We start from the raw sequence: 22,587 nt of genomic DNA, 5'->3' as shown, positions 1-22,587 counted from the left end.
GAATGCAGCGAAACTAGTCTTTCTGCCCCTTGCTTGTTGAAACCTTCATTCCCTCCGCATTTGCTCTGACATTTACTGTTTTTCTTAATTACAACACGGAATTACTGTTAATCTATTTATGCCTACTCATTTTAGAATAAATCTGAATTTCATGCTGGTACCTGTAATTGAAAGTGCCAGCATGTTTTTTTTTTCCTCATATCTTTTTGTAGGTGTGATAGAAATAGACAGATAATCAGTGGTCCGCTCCCAGGCTTTTCTTCGGAAGTGAGTACTTTTCGTAAGCAAGGCAATGACCGAGGATTTATTTATTAACTAGAACTCGGGGGGAAATAAAAACTCTAAACAATGCATTCTCAATTCCTACCAATTAGTGGCGGTAGTGAGCATTTTTAAGTTGGCAGACACCTAAACAAAGACCACGAAGAAAAAGACAGAAACAGTAGCAAACAACCTTAGCAGTGAGCGGCTAATTTACCTTGTGGAAACTTTAGGTTTTAGTTTCCTCGGTTTTACGTTGGATAGATTAATTGTTTTTGTTCATTTGACTCGGTATAAACTATGTTCACGGGCTCCTGAAGGGAGACGAAAATGGAGCCTGTTATCTAACATTTGCTAACTCTAGCCAAACATCGGTAAACCTCAAGTTAATCCTTTCCGTTTGTGGTGTTTTCTGCTGGAAATATATACTGGTGGCGATAAAGCAGTTTAAATTGTCCAGGAAGAACGGCCTGGCTCATTTAAGGATTTTTTTTGTTAGACGGTTTGAGTTTCGATTATATCCCTCGGTGTGGAGGCATAAACAAGGAAATACGGTGAGTGCCTTATTGAAATATGACTTGAACTGTATTGCTTTTGAAGTCTTAGTTATGTACTTCTGTCTCATTCGGCGATTCTCTAATTTCTTTTTGCGGGGGAAGCAGCTCAGGTTGATTTAAAAATATTTATTTCCCTAGGTAGCATTATTACCTAAAATACTTGGTCTATTAAAACATATCTGTTAATTTGTAAGTAACTTTAGTTCGGCATTAGTCGTACCTTTGTGCTTGTCAACATATCCATACTCACCTGTAGCTATGCCATTTTTGGTAACAAAAATGCTTGTAAAGTGGAATGGAAATGCTATACTTTGAGAACCACAATTTGAGCAGCTACTGATACGTACCAGTATGTCTCTAACAGCCTTGTTCGTCTATATAAATCAAGGTTTGCTTTTTTAAAATTATTATTAAACCCACATGGGGTTATAATTTTATGTAACTCAGTGCGTTACAGATCTGGCTGCTGTATGTTTGGTGTTGTTGTCCTGCTGGAAGGCGAACTTCCGGTTTTCTTTCAGTATTGCTGTGTATGCATGCAGCAGTTTCCATGTTCTGTTCAGACCAACTTTCCTGTTTCTGCAACCTCACACATCCCCATACCATGATGCTGCTACCACCATATAAGTGTGTGTTCAGGGAGATGTGCAGTAGAAGTTCACATTTTGGTTACAATGAGCACCTTGATCCATGTTTTGCTGTTCCTCTTGCATAGTTTTTGGTCAAGTTAATTTGACTGCTTATGGTTTCCTTTAACAATGGCTTTCCCCCCCACCACCACCACTCTTCCATAAAGGTTTAGGTTTATCATCACTCTGAGACTAGTTGTGGATTTAATTTGGTGTTGTCAGTGTAAAGAAGGTTAAATGTGCACACCACTCAGATATTGTATTTGTAAAGCACTCTAAATGCCCTACCACTTATATGGACTATTTTCTATAAAATAGTTTTAGGTGGGCATGTTGAAAAGTGTAATGTAGTAAGTTGTCTCCAAGAGTCGTCTTTAAGATATAAGTACCTGATCTCACTGCAACAATCGTCACAGAAGTGGGGGGTTTTTGTGCAAAACAGTCATTTGTCATTTAATTTGAAACAAGACGTCTAGAGAATATATTTACATACTGGGAAGCAGAATGTCAATACTGTCTAAATGACAATAAGGCCTGCTGTCCACCCACTTCACAGTTCATTTTTTGCATATCTGTATTTATTTCCATTACTAAAAGACCCGAATTGTCTGTTAGCCTTCAAATGTTAATGTTGACTGCAAGCACTTCAGTCTCCTTCCTTCCAGCAGAAGAATTCTTAACGGTTTTTATCCTGTGTTGGATTTTGTTTTAGATTTGATAGAATAATTTTAATCTATGTCAGAGCTTGTACAAGTGAAAAACAAATGTGCAAAAAGAAGATAATCTCTTGGCAGTAAATATCTTGACAGTGTGAATCTCATGTTGCCTTAAATTCTGTAAACAAAATCCACTCTTGGGTTTTGTAGACAAGCACCTTTGACCTAAGCAGACAAGCTGCTTTCTACAAATGTATACGTTGTACTTTGTGCTTGTTGATTCTTTGTGCTTATTTATTCACGTTACGAGCAAAAGATGCAAATCGGAATAAACATGAGCATTGTAAATGCCTTGACGGAACTAATATTACAAATGATTTATCCAAACAAAAGGCCAACTTTAATGATTACTGTAGTCTTAAAACTTTTCAGCCCCCGTGAAACCAGTTTTTGACAGCGTTCCTGTGGGATCTTTGCCTAATTTATCCCATCTTGGATAAACACCTTCTGTTCATTAATATTCTTTGCTCTGCATGCTGCTACTGCATTTTTCAACTTTCATCAGAGATTTTTAAAACTCTGTGACTATAAAGATCTCCAGTGTCTTCCAGCATGTATTCTGGAGCCAAGACTTTTGAAACTTTGAGATGTGCTTTTGTTTATTGTTCAATGTAAAGATGCAACAGCTTCTTGTTTAGCCACTGTTTACTTTGAACTTGCAAAACTTTATAAATTATGCCTCCAAACGTATGGGTAGGAACACATGGGGACTTTGCTAAGTTTTTGTATCATTTTGCCTGTTGTGGAAAGAAATTCTCTCATAGTTGAAAATGTCGGATAATTCTCTGGACTTAGTATTTTTAACACTTACTGAAATGTCAGCCAGCCGAACATGCATTTGAGGTGTTCCATCTCAAACGGCTAACAAAAAAGCTCGGATTGGTTGCATCAGACTACACCTAATTTGCAATTAACATTAAAACTGAAGCTGCAGTAGTTATAGAAGGTCGGATTTCTTGTTGAATTTGCCTAAAATTATGTAACTGCTGTGCAATTTGTTATCATGAAGTGACGTTTCAGGACCTTGTAGCAACTATCTTTCCTGTTCTTGCTACTCACTTAAAATGGAGGCTCAAGTTATTTGATGCCAGATATTTGATTTCATGCTTTTTTGCTTAATAAATGTACGAATATTTCTTCATGATCCCGTTGTTTATTGTTTTTTTTCTTGCAGTGCCGCTGAAAACAACCGAGGATGGCCCACCTTGCTGTGTGGTGGAAGCGCACTCAGCTGAGTGTCTTTCTACTCGCTTTCAGCTGCATGTGTTTCCCCTCACCAACACATGCATATATATTTGTTGTAAGTAAAATTAAAGCTTTACATTTCTCTTCCTGCAATGATGTATTTCTAGTCCACTCATGTTGTGTGTTCGTTTGGCAGCATTATAAAAACCAGACCGACCTAATATTTGAGGACCTACCTGCTTTCTTTGGACCGTCTCTTCCGAAGGAGGGATTGATGGTGAGGAGAGAGATTTTATTTATTACTGCTCCCAGATTAATGTTGTTGATGCTTCTTTTTTTTTCCTGACTTCCTGTTCCTTTCGTTCTAAAAAGGGAGTTTTGGTAGTGTCCCATCCACTCAATGGTTGTACAACAATGGATCCTCCTCCTCCACTGACAACAAACTATGATGCCAACACCACTAAATTTATTGCTCTCATCAGGCGCTTTGATTGCAATTTTGACATAAAGGTGATCCACATTCGACAAAGAATGATTAGTGATGTTTCTGATGGAATCTGAAATCCTACGTATTTGTGATATTGTTCCAGGTTTTAAATGCACAGCAGGCGGGGTACAGCGCAGCAATCGTTCACAACTTGAACTCTGACCTTCTTCTCAACATGAACTTTAGCAATGGTAAGTGTTTATCTCGCTGTGTTCCCCCTTACTCTGGAAGCTGACACTTGGATAGGATAAGAATTGATTTCTATGAATTGTTTGCATTTAGATGCTAAAGGAACATGCTAACAAATGGATCTCTCACTTTACTTTGTGTGGCTGATTTAATGATAAGCAAGGAAACAGATGATTAATTTCAAGTCAAGTTGATTCTCTGACTACATTTAAAAACATGAGCAATCACAATTTTACCACACTTGCATTATTCTAAGTGATTAAATGTTATTTTTTTCCTTTTCAGAGACTATTGCGGATCAGATTGAAATTCCCTCTGTGTTCACCAGCTCCTATGCTGCAAGAAGGCTTAAGGAGGAAGTAATTCCAGAACACGGGTGAGGGGAAAAAACAAAAACTTTAAAATGTTCTCTAGATAATCAGAAAAATGCCGAAGCAGACGTATAAAAGCCAGCATTAGATTTAGACATGATGACAATTACGGACTGTGGTCATGTTGTTGTATTTAACAGATTGTTTTTCTCTGTTTCTCAACAGGGCCTATGTGATACTCAAGCCGGATTTAGTTTTTCCACTTTCGTACTACCTTATTCCATTCACTGGGGTACTAGGGATGATTATTATTGTGATGTGTGTAATCCTAGTAAGTACGCATGGTTCTTTCTTTGAAATAGGTTATCTCACAGATCTTAAAGCATGTTTCCCTTATTCTATCCTGAACCTTTATATCCCAAACTGATCTACAGGGGAGCCTCATTCATCCTAGTCGTGGCTGTTTGTGTTTTATGTGAAATGCATCTCATATCCGTTTCTCCACCCACCTCTTACTGACAAATAATGTTCAGTGTCTGAGGCATTATAGAAACACTTCCCTCGTAAAAGCAAAAGGAGTTTTCAGCAATAACACTGTGACTCATTAATCTTTCACAACATTTTCTCTCTGAAAGTCATGTTCAGTCGCTTCAAGCGTTGCGATTTATTGACAAAGGTTTCATGTTTCAGGGCTGGGCAATAAATCAATAACATTATAACACGATAGACATTTGATCAATATCAGTGGAAAATGCATCGGATAGACTGTTCAATAATTTTCCTTGAATTACTGTGTTAATAGATGTTTGGTAAATGAAGCCAGATGCTGAAGACTTGCATCTTGTTGCTTTAAGCTCAAATAACTACATTATTTATTTATTTTTTTGCTCTCTTAACAAGCTTTTGTGAACGAGGTACGAGTTCAGGGTAAGTCGGGTAACCGTTAGGTTGTTAAATTTGAGTGTGTGTGATGTCTCCTGTCTGTGTTGCTCAGGTTATACGGTGTGTGCAGTACAGAAAACGTGTGAGGAAAAATCGTTTGACCAAGGAGCAGCTGAAGCGCATTCCAACTCACAAGTTCAGGAAAGGTAACACTGCTGTAGTCCTTATGCCACCACTGAGATGCATTGATTTGTTTTGTATTATGTACATTTTGTGCAACTTTGCTATAAGGAATTTTATCATTTGGGCCTTTCTAACGACGTCATATTTTAATTTTTTTTTTAAGTCTGGCAAATCAATTTAATTAGACTTTGTCAGTGCTGTTTAATAAAAGTTACAGTTCTATCTCAAATAGCTACTTTTTATTTAATATTTCTTTGAGAAAAATTCTTAAAATTAGTGACGTTATTAATTTCTTCTTTTCAAGGCATAAGTCCATTTACCAGCTCCTTGCTTTCCTTTAATTTCAGGAGATGACTATGATTTGTGTGCCATCTGTCTTGATGAGTATGAAGAAGGAGACAAGCTGAGAGTTTTACCTTGCTCACATGGTAAATAATTTGTGGGATGTTATGTTTACCACCATGTTGTTTAAGAGATCATCAAGAAATCCTCTTAAAGTTATTTTTTTTTGTTAATAGCTTAAAAAAAATTATTGAGTCACCATATTGTTTTCTTTCTTGAATCTTCCATCCATCCATCCATGCCTTCATCCCTAACGGGGTCGGGAGGGTTGCTGGTTCCTCTCCAGCTGCGTCCCGGGCGAGAGGCGGGGTTCACCCTGGACAGGTCGCCAGTCTGTCGCAGGGCAACACAAAGACATACAGGACAAACAACACACTCACACACACACACACACTCACACCTAGGAAGAATTTTAGAGAAACCAATTAACCTGACAGTCATGTTTTTGGACTGTGGGAGGAAGCCGGAGAACCCACGCATGCACAGGGAGAACATGCAAACTCCATGCAGAAAGACCCCGGGCCGGGAATCGAACCCAGGACCTTCTTGCTGCAAGGCAACAGCTCTACCAACTGCGCCACTGTGCAGCCCTCTTGAATCTTCCTTTTTTTTTTTTTTTAGCATATCATTGCAAGTGCGTCGACCCGTGGCTCACCCTGACCAAGAAGACCTGTCCCGTGTGCAAACAACGCGTGACCCGAAACAACCCGGAGCATTCCGAGTCCGACTCTGAGGAGGAAGCCGGAGGCCGGGGAGAGGAGGAAGCACCACAGGGCGAAGGAGACTCTGAGCGCACCCCTCTGCTGCGCCCGTCCAACCCCGGGTCTCCGTCTAGGAACCCGTCGGCCTACTCAGCCACCACCACTACTGCCCAGTGCCTCGTCTCTCCAACACAACGCAACTCCCCCGTCCTGGGCTATGATGGTTACTGCTCCCCACAGGAGGACACTGACTCAGAAAGTGGTGACGGAGGAGAGGATGAGCACCACAGCGAGGACGACACAGCTCAGCTCATTGGTAGGAACGGAGTGGTGGTCTGAACTTACCCGCCACATTATTAGCCCAATTTTAAACCCAAAAAGCGAATGGGAAGGAAAGCTTTGCCTAAGCATTTTGCTTAGTTAGCTGGAAGATTTATAGTCGGCTTAAACTTTAGTATTATTTCCACATTTGTCAATTTCAACAAATCTTTCATCCAGATGTTGACAGGAAACCTTTTAAGTGTCAAAGCACAAATCTGTTTCACCAAAGTCAAATGTTAGGAGTCACTCCCCTTCGATGCACACAATGACTCTCGCTGGACTACTGCTTGTCTCATGTTGTATTCTGTGACTTTATCACACAACACCTAAACTCTGGTGTAGCCACAGAGTAACAGAAATCTGTGTGGTGAAAGTTACTTTGGTTGAAGTGGCTTCTGAAGGAAAGTTCCCTCTTTTAAATCATCTCCTTTAGATGGTTGTACTACTTGGAGGTGGGTGTAGAGGATTGTTTATCTCTTTAATTTGAAATTTTTATTTTTTTTCCAGAGGACTGGATTTTTCTGTTTTGATGATGGATTATACTATAATATAACATTGGAAACACTTTAATATCTCTGTGCTGCTTTTACATTGTTGTTCACATAGCGATGTGGGCAGTTAAAATTTTTAGCTTTATTCCATTTATCCAGTTGAGTGAACTCAGGTTTTTGTTTTTTGTTTTTTCTTCTTCACAATTAAAGGTCAGTTGGATTTGTAAGTGAAAAGGCAAGTGCAAAAAAATTACAATGGGTTTGGTCATGTAAATGTTAGGTTTTTGCTTCACTTTTAAGCTTTGAAAAATAAAACCCTGACCCTATTAACTTTTTTTTTTTTTTTTTAAACTTATTCTTAAATAATTACAGATTAAGACCTGTGATGTTGAAAAGCGTTTTAGGGGAAAAGTGCATTGCCTTACATCGGCCTTGATGTTCATGTGTGTGTTTAATGTTTTTAACCCGAGTGGTCGAGATAGACACTCCTTTCTCAGTTTTTATTTTATTCTTGTGTCTTGTTCTGTAATATAATATGTTGTTCCCTGCCTTTGTGTCTCTTGGTGTATCTTTAGCATGGTTATGCTTTTACTTGTAGCCTAACATCAGGACAGGTCTAATCAAATTAAAGTTGGTGAAAGACAGCCTTTTTGGGGTTTTTACTGCTCATTTATGTAAAACGTGTCACAAGTGGAAGTCTTAGGTGATTTTGGCCATAGTGTTTTTATTCCTAAAATTAAAAATCATGAAGGTTAGCTCTGAAGTTAAAACTATTCAGTACTTCTATACGTTGTTCTGTATCACTCTAAAAACATGTAAACAGGGTTTTTGTGATCGTTTTTGCTTTATTTCTAACATAGTTGCACAAATGTGCTTTACAAGTTTTGATTTTCTATAAAGAATTAGTGCAATTATTGTACCATTTGATACTGCAAGTCCATCAATCTTAAGGCAGAGGATACGCTACATATGACGGAAATAAATTGTGGGGATTAGCTTTCAGTGGGCAGAGCATGAAGGCGCAACAACAGAACTGGATTATTGACATTCCTTCACATTGTACTGCCCAGTGATCCCACACTGTTAAGGATTGACTTGGATCTGTTTTAAGAAACACAATATGCTTCAAATTTTTTTTTGTACTGTACATTTTTTTCTATGTCTGTTAATGGAAACAAATGGAAATGGCTGATCTTCAAATGTTAATTATTACACTAATACACTTTTTTTTTTATTTGAGAATGTGCCTAGGTTATCAGACTGTACATGCGCAGTGTACAAAATAAGAGTGAGAATCTATAAATTGTCTAAAGGTTTGTGAGAAGCAACATTAAATGTTTATGACAGAGTAAAAAGAATAAAGATGGGTTTGCTGCCATAATTTGTTTTAATAAGGAAGGTTGAGTAATTTCTCTTTACAAATGTTCATTGACACAATTCTTGATAATAAAGCCACTTTGAAAAATAATTCTTTGGAGAGTGTTGTTATTCAGGGAGTGGAGCTCAATAGCCTAAAAGCTAGCTCGCCGCCTAGTAGTCTTGAATTTTTTCACTTCTTGTTTCCTGCCTCAAAATCACTTTGCCGTCTTCTACATTTGCTATCTTTTAGTTGCTGCTGATTGGCAACAAGTAAAAGTCACTACTGTGCCTAACCAAGAAATTTTCAGCAGCAAAACAGGAGTCACAGATCGACAAACCAGCCTGACACCATGCGAAACGGCAGCATGCCTTAACTTGATACCGTGCTGCAAATTTAAACATTTTCATTATCCTCACCCCCTTGTGCGGGTCTGAGTCAGCTGAACCTGAATGAATCACAGGTGGTTTCAAGAAAAGTAATAAAAAGCTAAAGTTTGAAAACCACAGCTCACCTAAGAGAATTTTCCAATTAATTCATGGCCTTTGAGAGGAACTAATTAGAGCTTGGCACCTAGCTGAATGAAGCATGCTCCATGTTATGAAATTCTCACCTGTGAACACTGAACGAGCAGAAACAATATCAGACCATGGGAGCTAAAAATATGGTGTGTGTGTGAGTGAAAAACATTGTATTGACACTTTTTGCATTAACATATAAATATTGACATATATTCTATTGATGTATAAACCTGTTCTTGAATTTGTCATATTGTGATTACAAGTAATTTACATATTTATTGGGATTTTAAAGTACTATGCAACAATTGACTGAACATCAGCTTTAATGCTGTGGTTTTTGCAAATAGTTCAGTGTATTTTACTGAGATCTAACAAGAGCAACACTTAGTTGTACTTTTTTTCTAAAGAAAGGACTCCCCCTCCCCACCACGCTAGCCTTAGGCAAAGAGCTTTAGTCAGAAAAGCATCGGCGGACAAACATGCGCCAACGGGGTGGGGTAACGCTACGTAATGTGTTTTGAGGCAGTTCACCAAAATCCCGGACGATTTTGAAATTCCCCCCGGACATTTTTTTAGGTCTGAAAAGTAGGACATGTCCGGGAAAAAGAGGACGTCTGGTCACCCTAGCTAAACAGAACTGGATAGCCCTCTTAGCAAAAGAAGAGAAAGGAAGAGGTCATGGGGTCCTCAGAAGTTCTGATGCCCCCCAATAATGCCTGATTTTTTTGCATTCTTTTTATGTCTGATGGTGTTGACAAAAATTTGGGACAAAATTCAATTGAGTTAGAAAATATATAAAAATGATTTTTAATTAAATGTATTGATACTTTTATAATTATTTATTTGAATGCTTATACTTAATTGTCATAATATATTATCTTACTATTCCTCTATTTGTTTTAAACTATTATAAAGTATTGAGTTCTGCTCCAGGACAAGCGATTTTACAGACACAATCCACCTACTACAAAGTTTAAAATAAAAAATATTCAGTAATCACCAGGAAACATACATACATTGTTGTGCTCACATGACCCAGGCTAGTTTAGTCAGATATTTAAAAAAAAATAGATTTTGTGTATATTTTATTAAAATTTTGTGCTTTATCCCTAGGACCTGTTTTGTCCCTCTTCTCAAGAATCACTGATTCATGGCTCACATAGGAGTATCTATCTAAAGGATAACTATTTATTTTACTAATTTGTAATGTGACCTTTAAGAAAGAGTGGCCAAATTAAGGTTTAGACCCTATGGCAAAGTGTGAAAATTGCTGTTGTAACAGAAGACCAATCAAATCTGAATTAGCTTGAACTATTCTGCAAGGAAAAACAAGGTGGATTTCAGTCACTTTTTAGATTTCCACTAGTAAAGATTACTAATTGAATCTTTACTAATGGAAAGCTTTGTGTTTGCCTTTAAATTTCAGTAAAATACATTGAAGTTCATGGTTGTAGCGTGACAAAATGTGAAAAGGTTCAATGCTTTTGCAAAAGAAAATATTTTGTGAATGTTATCTCAGCTATATTTTGGTATTAAAGCTGACTGTTATTAAAATATTTTGCTGTAAAGAGCTATACAAAGTTTCATGTTTTATAGAAATTGTAATTCATCAAGACTTTCTGCACTGAAGAACCGACTCATTTTAATCCTTTTTCATTTTAACATTTCCTGCACCTTTAATGACCTCCTGTTGTGTTGAAGAAAAGATCATTCATATTAAATCTGAATAAATGTGTTAATACTTCTAATATTTCACATATCAAGCAGCTAAGTATAGCATTCTAGCTTCATGACCCCCAGGTTGGTTTTTTCTGAGTTTTGTTCCATGTGAACTTAGAAACAAAAGCACAGCAGCACAGTGGACTGTGTCGTCATGCTATTAAACCATAAAAGCCTATAAAGTAACAATTTGAGAGGACATCTCACAATTGTGTTTTTGAATTTTCTCCTGCTAACACCAGATGCAATGTCTTCATATTCAACCTCCTCGATGAGATTTTTCTGTCTGCTCTTTACTGTAATGTCATTTCTGCCGCAGGATTCAAGAGCAATTTCTCTACAACATAACAAGGTAAATAATGGGATTTTTTTAATTATTATTATTATTGATTTGGTTTTAGTGTTTGTGTTCTTTTCAGCCTTGCTTTAATTATAATTTGTAATATAAAGTGAACATCTCAATTTGGCATTGATTTTGCATAAATTACAGCTTTGCCTGTTTATTGTTTTGACATTTCTTCAAATGTACAACCATGCAACTCAGTTAAAAACACAATTTCCATCACCAAAAGATAAATGACAAGATAAGAACTACTGCTACACTTCACCATTGATGTGTTGCATTTTTACAGGGTTATTTGGATAGTGCTGACCTGAAGCAAATGAGCTCCACTCCCTGGGACGTCCATCTGGCAGTCGGAGGCGACTTTACATTTGACTCGAAAAATGGGCAGAAATTCCCAGACATGAAACCTGAATTCTTCCTGGGCAATGACGCACAGGCTACCCGAGTTTGGCCACGCACTTTGCTGGACCACATGAGGCAGCAGCTGAGGTTCCGAGGAAGGACAAAGAAACAGGATATTTAGCAATTTAATGTATAATGAATGTGATGTGGTTAGAAATGATTACCCATTAAACTGTTGCTTGACAAAATGTATATATCTACTGCCTTCTTTGATCCTTATTTGAAAACAAATTGATGGTTGACTACAAAGGGTCAGTAAAGATATGATGTGTTACAATGTCAACCGGTGTCAGTATTTGGGTGGTTTGCTCCATTTTAATAGTTTATTTCACAGCAAATTTGTGTTTGTTGCCAAAAGTCTGAAGTTTAGCCTCAATATGATCAGATTACAGTATATGGTCCCAGTTAACATCACTATAAATTTTAGCTAATTTTGTAAGTTTATACTTTTTGTGGTTTAATAGAAACTATTTTTTCCTAACCCTAAAACGCCCCACTTCTTGCTAGCTTTTCCTTGCCATTTCATTTTCATTTTATTTAACCAGGTAAACCCCGTTGAGATCTAGATCTCATTTTCAAGAGGGACCTGGGCAAAAAAAATTGCAATACATAACAACCTGGTTACAAGAAAAAACAAGTAATACATATACACAAGTATAAAACCATAAAACCATACTGGTCACTCACCTGAGCATTAAACATGGGTCTTTGTCCAGTGATGAATGGCTGTGTAATGTCATATTTATACCCCAGGGCAAGAGAAAATCCTTGATTGCCACATAAATGTTACCAGAAACTCTGAGAAATAATAATAATAATAATAATAATAATAATAATAATAATAATAATAATAATAATAATAATAATAATAATAATAATAATAATAATAATAATAATAATAATAATAATAATAATAGTAGTAGTAGTAGTAGTAGTAGCTGGGGTGCATAATTGTGGATTTTATTAAGTACTCAGATAAGACAACAGGAAGCTAAAATTTTCAAGAACTGTTGATTAAAGTCCACCATTCTTCGTGAAGCAAAACATTTGATTTAAACAAATCTCATACCATAAAAGATATTTTAAAAAGGCATATTTATCAACAATGTTAAGATGCAAGACTGAAAAGCATCATCATCATTTTATTGTAATATGTTTTTATATATATATATATAATTGCAGTTTTATCACACATAGAGTGGAATATTTCAAGCTTTTATGTTTTGTAATTTTGATGATGATGTCTTATGGATACTGAAAACTCAAATTATTAATAACAACAAAAATTAAAAGAAATAAAGACTTGAAATATTCCACTTTGTCCTATGAATCTTTAATATACAAATTTCACTTTCTGAAATATGTGACAGAAAATACTGAACTTTTTCATGATATTAAAACTTTTGGAGATGTGTCTGTACAGGCTTTAAAGTTGTACTATGAATTACATTAACTTGCGCTTATTGAAGCTTGTGAATTATGCAAACAAAATTAACTTTAGACATTTCAACTTCAGTTTTTACCTATTTGATTACTAAAAACTAAAATGTGTCAGCTAAGCTTTATCATTTTGTCTACAATAAATAGACACATATTTTTTGACATATATAAAAAATCTGTACAGATTGATTTGGGCGGTATGAGAAAATAGTTAACGGACTGAATGAAAGTATGAAATGTAGAAAAAACCAAGAAAGAAAAAAAAACAGTAGCACTCCAAAACACTAGATGGCGATATTTCTATTGGTATTGTCGAAAGTGATTTCCTGTTGCACAAGACTGCGAGACCGAGCAGGAAAAAGAGGTGAATATCATTCAAACAAATGCATTGCAATATATTATTCTGTTTTGGTGTGTATGATTATGTTCACGAATTTTGTAATGGTGGTTAGACAGCAAGCTATCCGTCTGTTCAATTGAAAAAAGAGCTAAGGTATTTTTATAGCTAAGTTTGAGCATGTTAGCATTTTAAGCTAAAGTAGCCTGGATAGCGTTAGCCTCAAGAAATTACTATTTATCTAGTTTTTTATTTTTAGGACGTTGGCTACATTTTCTGTTTTTCTACGTCATATTATTATCCAGAATTATCTGTGAGATTTTCAACTTATACGCTTGTATATATTCAAAGAGAACTTTACGCCAGTTTGGCTTTAGCTGACGGCTTTGTGTAATCAGCTTCCTTTGCACCAGTTAGACTCGAGATCAAAGAGAAAAGCACGAGTTTATTTAGTGTTTGCTTCGCAAATCTCTTTTGTAATTTGAGGCATGGTTAATACATGATTGAGCTGGATAAGCTTGTGTGCGCTCCTAACGTTAGAGCCTATTGTCAGAAATGTTATTCATTCCCACCGCTGTGTACGTTGAGAGGAGAGGTTAATTTGTACTACTTTCCTATAAGATGGGAGACAGCGACGACGAATACGATCGCAGGAGAAGAGACAAATTCAGACGGGAGAGAAGTGATTATGATCGCTCCAGAGAAAGAGAGGATCGACGCAGAGATGACTGGAACGACAGGTATGAAAGTGATCGTGCTCAATAGTGCGTTGAGACCACTTTTTCTACCAAAGCAGCTTTGACCTGCATCATACTATGAGAAGCACTTTGTTTTTGAGCGCCTTTACAAACCAGTGCTACCTTCTCATCTTTCCCTTCTCTATATGTTAGGGAGTGGGACAGGGGCAGGGAGCGTCGGAGCCGCGGTGAATACAGAGATTATGACCGTGGTCGCAGGGAGAGATTTAGCCCGCCCAGGCACGACATGAGCCCCCAGCAGAAACGCATGAGAAGAGACTGGTAAGACTGAACATTGACGTGTTGATGGTATAATATCTTTGTTACCATTTATTTAGGATGCTTACTGTGAGCTTGCAGGGATGATCATGGAGGTGATCCTTACCGTGGGGGATATGATTTGGGCTACGGCGGTGGAGGAGGGCCAAGCTATGGGCCACCGCAGCACTGGGTCCATCCTGATCTGCACCTGATGCAGCCTCATCAGGGCATCCCCATCCAGGCCAGGTAAGAGAAAATCAGGAAATGCCTCAAGGGCTTCATTTTGTTTATTGCTGTGCATTTGAACTATTTGGGTTTATGTCAGAGGAAAGTCAAATTGTAGCTTTGACTTTCCAAAATTAGCTTTATGCAAGGTGCCATTTTGAGGTTTATACTAAAAACAAGCAAACGGCTTTAACAGTAGTTTCTTCATTGACTGGTGGCGTAACTAACATTTAACCAAACTGCTTTCTTCCAATAGACTCGGGAACATCCATGACATGGATTTGGGTCCGCCTCCTCCGATAATGAAAAGCTTTAAAGAGTTCCTACTGTCCCTGGACGACTCAGTGGACGAGACTGAAGCCGTCAAACGCTACAATGAGTACAAGATCGACTTCCGTCGGCAGCAGATGCAGGACTTCTTTTTGGCTCATAAAGATGAGGAGTGGTACGACCTGAGTTTACCTAACGATTGATGTCCGCTTTAATCATTTAGCTTCACATTCAATCTATAATCAGTAGAATTTGATGGCACCTCTTGTAAAGATGTGGAGAACATTTTCTATCTTTTATTTCACTAGCATAATCTCAAACTTGGATAAAAACCAATCACATTTAACCCTGAAAAACAAAATCTGATATTAAGAAATAATTGAATGTCTCTAGATAATCCAGTCCTACATTAAACAGTCACTCAATAGCTTTTCATAAAATTTTGATCTGCAGCCTGAGATGACTATGGAAAATTGTTGATGTTTGTGTCTTATAAACCATTCCTGTGTGCTCTAATTTGCCCATGCGCCACTTACTGTCAGCACCAAATGTGCTGGTAGGACAGTAGAAAACTCCCAAACAGTCGGTTGAATGTTGATGGTGGCTGACGTTTGATATGGAGTCTTGGTGAGGCCAAAATGACAAAAGTCTGTAACAGTTAGCTTGGAGACTTTTTTTTGTTACGCTTATAATCCTGTTCATTGTTGATGGTGGGCAGGTAAATCCAGTACGGATCCTCGTCCAAACTGAAAGAAATAGGCTACTGTGTGTCATCATATTTATACACCAAAAAAACAGAAAATCAAGAATTTGAAGTTCCAAAGTATGCTTCATTTTAAGTAGGTGGTTTTGGATTATTCCTCCACTACATTTTTTTAATGTGAGTTTGTGCTACTGACATAAAAAAAGCATTTAAGATTTTACACATCTTCACCCAGGTTGCCATCAAACGTGTATTTTAATCTATATGAAGCATGTATTAAGGATTGTGGCTGTCTTTGTCCTGTGATTTTCATATTTAATGTCATATTTGTTAATGCTTACTCCACAGGTATGATGCAAAAATTGTTCTGTTTTTGACCTAACTCATTCTTCTTCCCTTCACTTCTACTGCCAAGTTGACGACGATTTTTTTTTTTTCTCTCCCCCTGCAAGAAAACTGCGGGATTCCTCCGCCAGAGTCGGTCTTAGATAGCGAGGGCAAGCACTGCGCACAATGCAGATGCTCTTAGACACACAGTACCAGGGATTTTAGATAGATAGCCAATCAGTCCTCCACACAAGGAGGATTTTTTTTTTTTTCCTGTTTTTGGCACCATTTTCTTTTTTATATTTGGATCAAATCGAATCCCAAAACCGAATTTGTGTGTGTACAGACACACCACTGGGGTGAAGTGGAGCACATTTTGACAGAAGAGACCCCCTTCTCCCCCTCTGTAAATATTTGTTTTTATACTGGCAGAGCAAAAGGTAACTGTGGATCACTCAATGATAAACTTTTTATGTGACATTCTGATTCTGTGATTGATTTTTCATAATCTGTTGTTTTCTTCCTAACATTTTTGGTGAGTTAATTTCATGTTTTGTTTATTTTTTTTCCTGCTTTTACAATTCTAAAAATCATGTCCAGTCAACATCTGGGCTTAAATTAGCAGAATATGTGTAAGTGTATGTGCAATTTAGATTTTGTGTTGCTAAATTTGGCTTTTTACCTCTTCCACCAAAAAAAGCCTCACAGTCTGAAATTAAACTGTTCTTAAGAAAGTTCCTTTTAAACTCATCTGTGCTTTTTGAAACATTTCTGACCCTTCAGCGAGGGCTTAGACTTATATCTGTTTCTTTCCTGTTCATCCCATCCCCCATCATTCCCCCCCCTCTTCTCTTTGGTGGACCCCCCCCCCACTCTGAACGCAGGTTCAGATCCAAATATCACCCGGACGAGGCCAGCCGGCTGAAGGCAGAGGCTCAGAGAGCTCTCTGCAATCGTCTGAACGTCTTTATGTTCCTGATGGAGAACGGCTGGTTCGAAAACGTTTCCCTGGACATTGAGCAGACTCCTGCTATCATCAAGGTGCTGGACGCAGGTGAGGCTTCAGAGGAAAACCTGCTGAATTTTTATCCAGAAACTTTCTGATTTTATGGGTGGAACCATTACAACGAATTCACAATTCAGATTGCTTGTATGTTTTTAATTTTGTTTACCTTTTTACCTCTTTTTTTTTTTTTTTTTTTTGTAAAATGTTAAAAGAAACCTGAATCAGCATTTGATGATCTCCAGTTATAGATTTTATTATATTAGTAGTTCCCAAGAAAATCTCATGATCATGGAAAATATTGAAGGAATGTTTGGCTTTAGTTATATTTCCTTCCTTCCTTCCTTCCTTCCTTCCTTCCTTCCTTCCTTCCTTCCTTCCTTCCTTCCTTCCTTCCTTCCTTCCTTCCTTCCTTCCTTCCTTCCTTCCTTCCTTCCTTCCTTCCTTCCTTCCTTCCTTCCTTCCTTCCTTCCTTCCTTCCTTCTTTCCTTCCTTCCTTCCTTCCTTCCTTCCTTCTTTCCTTCCTTATTCTTACTAACTTACTTCTGTCCTTCCGTCTTTCCACCCTTCCTTCTTTCTTTCCTTCCTTCCTTCCTTCCTTCCTTCCTTACTAACTTACTTTCTATTCTTCCGTCCTTTCTTTCCAAATAAATATTCATCAAATCATGGTGAACTGTAGTATTTTAAATGACTGAAACACAGTCGATTATGGAATTTAACCATACTTTTCTTGCATCCTGCAGAGACCAGCAGTACAAAACTGTGATGTGCATTAAGTCAACATTACGGCCATTCATGAGCTCTCCCATCCCTACTCAGACGAAATGCTCAAATGTTGTTTTTTTCCCCCTTCAGCTGTGATAAAGATGGAAGGAGGGACTGACCACGACCTCCGCATTTTGGACATGCCGCCAGAAGAAGAAGAAGAAAGGGAAAAGTCCACGTCCGTCTTAGCTGTAGGAGAGGCTCAGAGGAGGGAAGAGCTGAAAACAGCCGACCGAGAGCGCAAGCCCTCGGGGGAGAAAAGCAAAACTGAGAAGGTGTGTGAAGTTTTCTGTTAGCAAGCAGTAGCGAACGCTTAGACCCGCGGTAATGACAGAGAATGGTGCTGCAGGAGGACGGCGACTTTGCCAGCGGAGACCGAGACGGCGCCGCAGACGGACAGGACAGGAAGCAGGAGGCAGAGAAAGAATCTGTCAGGGAAGAAATGCCTGAACCTAAGAAGGTTGTTCTGACTTCAGTTGCTTAAAATATTTATTTTAAACACAACTAAATCAGCCGAACATCTCTGACTTTCTTTTTCTGTTTTTTAATTGTCAGGCAAGAAGAAAGAGAAAGCGTAGCGGGGACAGCGACGACGAAGCGAGCGCCTCTGAGAGCGAGTCTGACTCCGACTCCGACTCCAATTCCGACTGCTCTGACAAACCAGAGAAGAAGGAGGAAATGCAAGACAAGGATGACGAAGAAGAGGAGGGAGAAGGTGATGATTCGAAATCGCAGCATGCGGCTTTGAGTTTCAGAATGCCCGAAATCATCCAATGTTTGCCTCCCATGTCTGCAGAAGACAAACCCAAGGAAACCTCTGAGGGGGAGAAGAAGGAAGAGAAAAAGCCCAAAGACGACTCGCCCAGACCACGACCGCTGCACAAGACTTTCTCCCTGTTCATGAGGAGCATCGCTCCCTCCATCTCCAAGGCTGAGATTATTGCTGTAAGTCAGAACAGCACAGACATTGTTTGTTGTCTGAGCCTTAAATATTGATTGCTGTGTGACCTCAGGATCTACATTGTTTTTATTTTTACCCCACAGCTTTGCCGCCGATATCCTGGGTTTCTGCGCGTTTGCCTTTCTGACCCTCATCCAGAGCGCAGGTTGGTTTAAAGAACTATTCCTTCCTAATGTTTTAATCCCTACTTAGTTTTGCACACATATTTATACGCATTATTTTTTTATGAATAAATCAAAATTGTATTTTATTTTTGGATACCAACAAAGTCCACTACTTTTACAGTGGATGGAAAATGACATGTTTTTTATTAAACTAAAACTCCTCTTGTAACAGAAGTCAAATACTGTACTGTGTAAAATCAGAGAGAGAACTGGAGGTTCATTCCTGTGTCACCAGGACAACGACTGTAAGCAGCCAGCTGGATACAATGGAATAGTTTACATCACAGGAAATTCATGAGTTAGAATGGTCCAGTCAAAGCAAATATCACAGAAAGGATCAAATCTGTGGTGAGACTTGATAATAGACATTCATAGATGCTCCTCGTCGAGTCAGATCTGGGGCTGTTTTGCAGAGAAATATACATTGAAATTCCTCTGTAGATGTTTCACTTTTTTACTTTGTAACTATTCAGGCCTTTCTGTTGATTTGTCATATAAAGTCTCGGTATAAAACACCTGGAAAAACGTCCTGTTGCACGGCACTTTATGAAGAAAGAAAATGGACACAATTATGCTTGATGTTTAAATCATATCTGTGTTTTTCAGGTTTTTCAGGCGTTGCTGGGTGACCTTTGATCGCAGCGTCAACATCAAGGAAATCTGCTGGAACCTCCAGAATATACGCGTGGGTGTTGCTTTAAGTTATTCAGATCATTTTGCGTTACAAAATGACTGCATAAAATGACAGATTAGTTATTTTTATATCCTTCTCAAGTGATATATATATATATACGTCAGGGCCGGCTGTTTTGGTTGTTTTACTCCTTTACCCAAAAGCCTTCACTGCTTCTCTAAGGTTTGGCTCCACTCTTCTTTCTTAAAAGCTCAGAGACTGCGAACTGGCACCGGGCGTGAACAGGGATCTGGCTCGGAGGGTCCGCAACGTGAACGGCATCACTCAGCACAAACAGGTGCTCCGCAACGACATCAAGCTGGCTGCCAAGCTCATCCACGCTTTGGACGAAAAGGGCGATCTGTGGAGCAGCAAAGCTCAGGGCGCTCAAAGCACCGAGGTTCCTGCCGCAAAGATTCAGATTTCTTTTCATATGCGAGCGGAGGTCGAGACGTAATCTTCCCTCTGATGAGCTGTTTGTGTCTTTGGATCTTTTTCTTTTACTTGAAGTTGCAGGCTCAGAACCCCATCTTGAAGAATATCACTGATTACCTGATTGAGGAGGTGAGCGCTGAGGAAGAGGAGCTCCTGGGGTCCGGCAGTGGAATGGATCCAGACGAGGGCGCTAAGGAGGGAAATCCTGCTGAGATAACTGTGGAGAAGGATGATAAATTAGCCAAGGTTTGCTTTTTTTCTTTCTGCCTTGCACATTTTATGGTAAAAAAAAAAACCAATAATCTAAACTGATGTTTATTGAGCATACCTAGCTCAAACGGTCAAAGTTAAAGCTTTACATGGATTACATTTTTTTGTTTTTGTTTTTTTTATTTCCAGGTTTTGGACCGGTTGCTCTTATATCTGCGGATTGTGCACTCAGTTGATTACTACAACACCTGTGAATACCCCAGTGAGGACGAAATGCCTAATCGCTGTGGGATGATCCATGTTCGCGGCCCAGTTCCTCCTAACCGCATAACGCACGGAGAAGGTCAGTGTGTCTGCTTAACATGGAGCCACTTTCTTTGTGACTCTGAGATCGCCTGGAAATGTGCTGAACATAAAACAGCACACTGACAGTATTTTAGTCTTCCTTCGCTGTTTTGAAAAATACTGAATTTACTCCCTCCCAATGACCAATAAATGTTAGTTTTTAAAAAGAAGAGAAATGTTTTCCGTGGAACTGGAAAATATTAGAAATATCCAAACTAAAACAAAACCAACAAACTAAATGGAAATAACCTTTTTTTCCCCCCGTCGATGTGGTCACGTCTCAGCTGTTTCCTAATCTTGAGTTGAACTTTTTAGGCAAAATGATCCTGAAGTTTACAATGGATGGAGCTGAAAATGTTGAGGTGTTGGAGTAAAACAAGGAGCAAATTTGTATTTCATTTAGACCATGATTCCAGGAATGCAGTATTCATTTGTCTAACTTCCATAACTCCACTCTCTGGCTTTTAAAGGCACTTGCATTTTTACATTTTTTTAGCCTGCTAACTGTAAAACATTAGGTGTTTTGAGAATTTTTATATTTATACATGCAAATGGCCTGAAAATTAACAAAGATATCTGAGCATTTTGACTCTGGAACGGTGTGAAATTTTTAAAACTAGGATCAATTGGAATGCATGTGTGGTTGAACTGAAATGATTCTTGAACTGTTACAACTGATGTGGTGTTTAACCACTAGATGTCGCCACATTCCTCACTGACGTGCTTTAAAAGCCACAATGAATGTTTTCAGTGTGAAACAGTTCAAATCGCTCTAACTAAACTCATATTTCTGCTTTGTCTGGTTATTTCCTTAAACAGTGCAACAGTGGGAGAAAGTGACGGAGGAAAAGTTGATGCCTATATTTAGTTTAAAGGAAATCCTCTCTGAGGAAGAGGCAGCGAAGATGGGTCGTAAGGATCCCGACGAAGAGGTGGAGAAATTTATTTCTGCAAACACTCAGGAGCTGGGAAAGGACAAATGGCTCTGCCCTCTTAGCGGCAAGAAATTCAAGGTGAATGCTTGGAAGATTTAGTAAATGGCTTAAATGTTGCAATTTGATGTGTTGTTTTTTTTCCGTTTTTTTTTTTTCCACAACACTAATTGTTGTAACCACATCAGCTTATGACGTTTGTTTATTGCAAACTGTGTCTCAGGGTCCGGAGTTTGTGCGGAAGCACATCCTGAACAAACACGGGGAGAAAATTGAAGAAGTTAAAAAGGAGGTCGTGTTTTTCAACAATTTCCTCATGGATGCTAAAAGACCGTCACTGCCAGAGATGAAACTTCCACCTCTTCCTGTCCCTGGCCAAGGTTGGCACACATCTTGTTGACCCTTCATTCTGGACAACTTCCCCAACACAACTACAGTTAGAAAATTGGTCCATTTCGGTTTAAATAAATGGAAAAATGAGTTCAGGTTCTAATGTTGTTCTGGTTTTGGTGAACAGGCTTGCTTTCTCCCACGCTGCCGTTTCCTCCTCAAGGCCCTCAGGGTCCAATGGGCTTTGGTCAGCCTCGTCCACCTCTGATGGGCTACGGTGGTAAGTCGTTAACGTCTTCTGGCACTAGAAACGACCCGTCAGGGTAAAATTATGATTCATCTTTTAAGCTTTTTGTTGTGGACAGGTGCTCCACCTTACCCGCCTAATCAGTTTGGAGGAGGTAGAGGAAACTATGACAACTTCCGTGGACAAGGTGGCTACCTGGGTAAGCCGCGAAACATCAGGTAAAACCACGACACAGCCAATGTGTATTTTGTTTTCAGAAAACTGAGGAATTTCCAAACTTTTGATTGAAGATTATGTAATATTTTTTTCACAGAATGTCCCGGGGAGACCCTCGAAATATAATTGAGTATCGTGACCTAGACGCACCAGATGACATGGACTTCTTTTAGAAGGTTAAACTGTTTCTTTTTCCAGCTTTTTACTTGTGTTCTGTTCTGCCCATTTTTTCCTCTTTTTTTTGTAGGAATTACAGTATTTACTTTCTTAAATATTTCATTTTGTGATCATTGTGCAACTCCATGAAACTCCTGTAAACCGATCATCAATAAAAATTGTGTTCAAAAAAAGCATTTCTACGTGTGATAAGTAAATTATTACGTCTAATGAGCCTGGGAAGGACGCA

General features: G+C 38.5%; 2 protein-coding genes across 3 annotated transcripts; both read left to right on the top strand.

Moving 5' to 3' along the window:
- Positions 1–406: 406 nt before the first annotated feature.
- rnf167 (ring finger protein 167) lies at positions 407–8,723 on the top strand. The gene is made up of 10 exons (XM_044139601.1): positions 407–815; positions 3,338–3,463; positions 3,545–3,625; positions 3,721–3,858; positions 3,939–4,026; positions 4,310–4,400; positions 4,561–4,666; positions 5,330–5,423; positions 5,748–5,828; positions 6,364–8,723. The coding sequence occupies exons 2-10, from the start codon at positions 3,359–3,361 to the stop codon at positions 6,780–6,782; spliced, it is 1,203 nt and encodes a 400-aa protein (XP_043995536.1). The 5' UTR covers positions 407–815; positions 3,338–3,358; the 3' UTR covers positions 6,783–8,723.
- A 4,619-nt stretch (positions 8,724–13,342) lies between these two features.
- srrt (serrate RNA effector molecule homolog (Arabidopsis)) lies at positions 13,343–22,534 on the top strand. 2 transcript variants are annotated; one of them, XM_044139599.1, is made up of 20 exons: positions 13,343–13,404; positions 13,999–14,117; positions 14,268–14,396; positions 14,475–14,621; positions 14,857–15,045; positions 16,785–16,954; positions 17,759–17,943; positions 18,018–18,128; positions 18,224–18,383; positions 18,465–18,613; positions 18,713–18,774; positions 19,400–19,478; positions 19,678–19,866; positions 19,977–20,147; positions 20,301–20,454; positions 21,276–21,469; positions 21,612–21,768; positions 21,906–21,998; positions 22,084–22,183; positions 22,279–22,534. In XM_044139599.1, the coding sequence occupies exons 2-20, from the start codon at positions 13,999–14,001 to the stop codon at positions 22,352–22,354; spliced, it is 2,634 nt and encodes an 877-aa protein (XP_043995534.1). In that variant the 5' UTR covers positions 13,343–13,404; the 3' UTR covers positions 22,355–22,534. The 2 variants fall into 2 exon arrangements, with proteins under 2 accessions (XP_043995534.1, XP_043995535.1); XM_044139600.1 differs by lacking the exon at positions 13,343–13,404 and having other exon boundaries at positions 13,792–14,117.
- Positions 22,535–22,587: the final 53 nt, after the last annotated feature.

Source organism: Gambusia affinis, linkage group LG15 (assembly GCF_019740435.1).
Source record: "Gambusia affinis linkage group LG15, SWU_Gaff_1.0, whole genome shotgun sequence".
Classification (NCBI taxonomy): Eukaryota; Metazoa; Chordata; class Actinopteri; order Cyprinodontiformes; family Poeciliidae; genus Gambusia; species Gambusia affinis.
This window is presented reverse-complemented; position numbering and strand designations above follow the sequence as displayed.